Source organism: Tarenaya hassleriana, unplaced genomic scaffold, assembly GCF_000463585.1.
Source record: "Tarenaya hassleriana unplaced genomic scaffold, ASM46358v1 Cleome9, whole genome shotgun sequence".
In the NCBI taxonomy this organism is placed as follows: Eukaryota; Viridiplantae; Streptophyta; class Magnoliopsida; order Brassicales; family Cleomaceae; genus Tarenaya; species Tarenaya hassleriana.
The window spans coordinates 1-4,007 of record NW_010971389.1 but is presented as its reverse complement, the minus strand read 5'-3'; the positions used below and the strand labels follow the sequence as shown (position 1 = coordinate 4,007).

At 42.7% G+C, this 4,007-nt stretch overlaps 1 protein-coding gene across 1 annotated transcript; it reads left to right on the top strand.

The window, feature by feature from the left end:
• Positions 1-2,230: 2,230 nt before the first annotated feature.
• On the top strand, positions 2,231-3,991 carry LOC104804486 (the record flags this gene model as incomplete). The annotated part of the gene is made up of 2 exons (XM_010528799.2): positions 2,231-2,367; positions 2,832-3,991. A coding segment is annotated over exon 2 (1,155 nt), but the record flags the coding sequence as incomplete, so codon positions are not given.
• Between the last annotated feature and the right edge of the window lie 16 nt (positions 3,992-4,007).

Genomic DNA, 4,007 nt, shown 5'->3' with positions numbered 1-4,007 from the left:
TATATATATATATATATATATATATATATATATATATATATATATATATATACACACACACGTGAAATAGTGGACCGCAACATATATACTAAAATACATGTGATATTATAGATATTAAAAGTCCAGAGTAAACCATACTGTAATAAAATGCGAAAGTTATATGATTTCGAGTCATAGCATCTGACTCCAAAGAAAGATATTTCTTCGTTAGAGGTCTTGAATATATCTTGTTAAAACTTTCGTACGTCCATCCAATTGCGATCTGCTCAGGCATTGAAAACTCTAAAGCAGGCGCAAAATTTATTGCTCCAAAACCCTTCGTTGGAGATAGCGGCACTGGAATCCAGGTTGCGATCTGAATGGGCAGAACTCTCAGCGGCAGAGGAATCCTTTTTGAAACAGAAATCTCGTATTCGCTGGCTATCGGAAGGGGATCAAAACACGAAGTTTTTCCATCGTGTTGCAGCGTCTAGGCTATCATCTAATGCCATTCGGTTTCTTGTCTCGGATGCAGGTGATCGAGTCCACAATGTGGATGAGCTCAAGCGCATGACAGTGAGCTACTATCATTCCATCTTGGGTGAGGAGGACCCGAATTTGGATTGCTGGTCGGTAGAGACAATCCGGGAGCTATTCCCCACCTCCTATTCTGATGAGCTACTGAGCTTGCTTGACGTAATTCCGACTGACGATGAGATAGCTTCTGCAGTTATAACAACTTGATTATTAATTAATAAATTAATTAGTAATTAAATAACTATAAAAAATGGACAATTGCCGCCCACGTGAAATAACCCTTAGTTAGGTGCAACCACATATATATACATATACATATATAATATATAATAATAATAATATAATAATTTAAACAAAAAAAAAATCTCCCTATAAAGGGAGACATGGAGGGAGCGGATAGAATGCACGAGAGAGAGAGGGAGAGAGAGAGAGAGAGAAAAAAAAAGGGGTAAAAAAAAAGGGTAATATATATATATATATAATGCAGTAAAAAAAAGAGAGATTAAAAAAAAATAGAAAGAGTTTACCGACTAATCCCGGTGGACACTACAATTGGAAAAAAATCGACCGGCATAATACGGTGAGTGAATTTGGATGTGGCTTTGAGAATTTTATTTTTATTGATTTCGGAGTTTGTATGTTTTATGCAAATTTGATGATTGATTGGGGCTAATTTCGTAAATTTAAATTGTCAGTGTTTTGTAGAAAAAATAAAAATAAAATAACGTTCCGATATATTATTTATAACATGGTCGTGTATAAAATTATTTTTTTTTGTTAATATTATAAATTTGTAAGATAATTTTGAAATATAACAATAAAAATAATTTTAGTAATGAATCGATAAATATATAAACAAATAAATGAATAAATAAAATTCAAATGATTATTGAGAAACAAAATAATAATAAATAAAAATAAATAACAATAATATAAATAGTATAACCGGTAAATAAATGATATTTAAAGTTAGATTAAAACGGGTAGAATTGCATGACGTTAGCAATATACCGGATGGGTCCGGATATTGTGAAACGTATGATTGTAGTCATCCCTAACCCCATGCCAGAGGACTTTCGACAGTTCTGCGAGAGGATGTGGCAACAGTATCAGGGTCAGATGCCACCTCCAGCAGCTGGAGCCATACCTGCGGCTAGACCAGAGTATGTTCCACCACCACCTCCACCAGGTCTGCCGGCGTTTCACGCACCAGTAGGCGTGGATTACCTTGCACTGATCAAGGAACTTCGGGCCATGAACACCCCGAGGTTTGAGGGTTCTCAGATTCCTGAAGTTGCTGAGGACTGGTTGGTGCGGATCACACATGACTTTGATTATCTACGGTGTCCACTACAGTATCGAGCAGAGATAGCGAGTCACCATCTGTTCGGACAAGCTCGCCACTGGTGGGATGGAGTTGTGCGAGACACTATTCCTGGACATCAGTTCACGTGGGATGAGTTTCGAGCTGAGTTCGAGGAGAAATATTACAAGCGACATGATCAGGAACATCGTCTCGTGGAGTTCATCAATCTCCAGCAGGGTGACCGTTCTGTTGGTGACTATGAGGCGGAATTTACTAGGCTCCTACGATATGGAGCTAATCTTGTTCCTACCGAAAGATTGAAGATTCAGAAGTTTGTTGCTGGTCTTCGCCCCTCTCTGCGAAGGAAGATCGAGGTACTGGAGTATCCTACCTTGAACCTCAATAAAAATAGAAATCTCGGGTTACACCCGAATTCCTCCCTAAGCACGTAGCTTAGGACGTTGTTATGCAACGTTTCAGGTCGTGAGCAGCAACAGTGACTGAGGCAGACACGGGACCCGGTGACAGCTAGACTTCCTGATCATGTATAATTATCTTTAACGCATTCTGTTTTCAAAAATAAAGAGTGGTGATCTTCGAACTTTTTGTGTTATAGTTTTCACACCACTTGTATTATGTACTGGTACCGTTCCAAGCGTGTGCGAACGTATTGATGTATTTTATAATGTCTTCCGCTGTATTATATTTAAAATGGATCGTTTTAACTTTCCCGCGAGTTTATATTTCGAAATTTTCCGATTGTGATTTTATTGTCCACGTGGCACAACCTGTAAGCGGGATACGGGGTTACGGGTGTCACAATTTGGTATCAGAGCAGTTCTTTCCTCGGAAAAGAATATGCGAAAACTTGATATCAGTAAAAATGTTTTGAGAAGGTTTTCAAAAACATGATTTTTAAAAGTTTTCTATTTTTGACAGACAATGTTTTGAAAAGTTAATGCATGATCTCGAAGTCACCGGGACTAAGTCTCCTTTTCAATGTCTACAGTGACTATGCCTCCACGACGTGCACGACCTGCGCCTAGACTCGGGGCAGCGGAAGCACCTATCCCTAACCCCATGCCAGAGGACTTTCGACAGTTCTGCGAGAGGATGTGGCAACAGTATCAGGGTCAGATGCCACCTCCAGCAGCTGGAGCCATACCTGCGGCTAGACCAGAGTATGTTCCACCACCACCTCCACCAGGTCTGCCGGCGTTTCACGCACCAGTAGGCGTGGATTACCTTGCACTGATCAAGGAACTTCGGGCCATGAACACCCCGAGGGTTGAGGGTTCTCAGATTCCTGAAGTTGCTGAGGACTGGTTGGTGCGGATCACACATGACTTTGATTATCTACGGTGTCCACTACAGTATCGAGCAGAGATAGCGAGTCACCATCTGTTTGGACAGGCTCGCCACTGGTGGGATGGAGTTGTGCGAGATACTATTCCTGGACATCAGTTCACGTGGGATGAGTTTCGAGCTGAGTTCGAGGAGAAGTATTACAAGCGACATGATCAGGAACATCGTCTCGTGGAGTTCATCAATCTTCAGCAGGGTGACCGTTCTGTTGGTGACTATGAGGCAGAATTTACTAGGCTCCTACGATATGGAGCTAATCTTGTTCCTACCGAAAGATTGAAGATTCAGAAGTTTGTTGCTGGTCTTCGCCCCTCTCTGCGAAGGAAGATCGAGGTACTGGAGTATCCTACCTTGAACCGATACATCTGCCAGCTCGAGAAGATGGAGCGAGGCGAGCGTGAGGAGCTGCAGGAGGCCCGGATCCGAGACCGAACCCCAACCAGAAGATTCTTCATTAGTCGACCTTCCACCAGTACTGGTCAGACTAGTGACTCCCGAGACAAGGGGAAATTACCGGTGGTTCGGCCACCACCACCACAGTCATCCCAGAGGAGGCCTTGTCCCCGATGCAGGCGAGTCCACTTTGGACCATGCAGTACTCCTCCGACATGTTACCAGTGTGGACGATCGGGACACATTGCGACATACTGCCCGGAAAAGGGGACTGCCCCGACGAACGCCAAACCTCTTCGCATTCAGCCTTTACAGCAGTCTGGCGTTGCACCAAGAGTTTACGTGTTGGCGGCAGAGGCCGATACCCAGGGCGAGGAGTACTACGTTGAAGAACCAACCGCTGAAGATACTGTTGCAGAGGAGGACT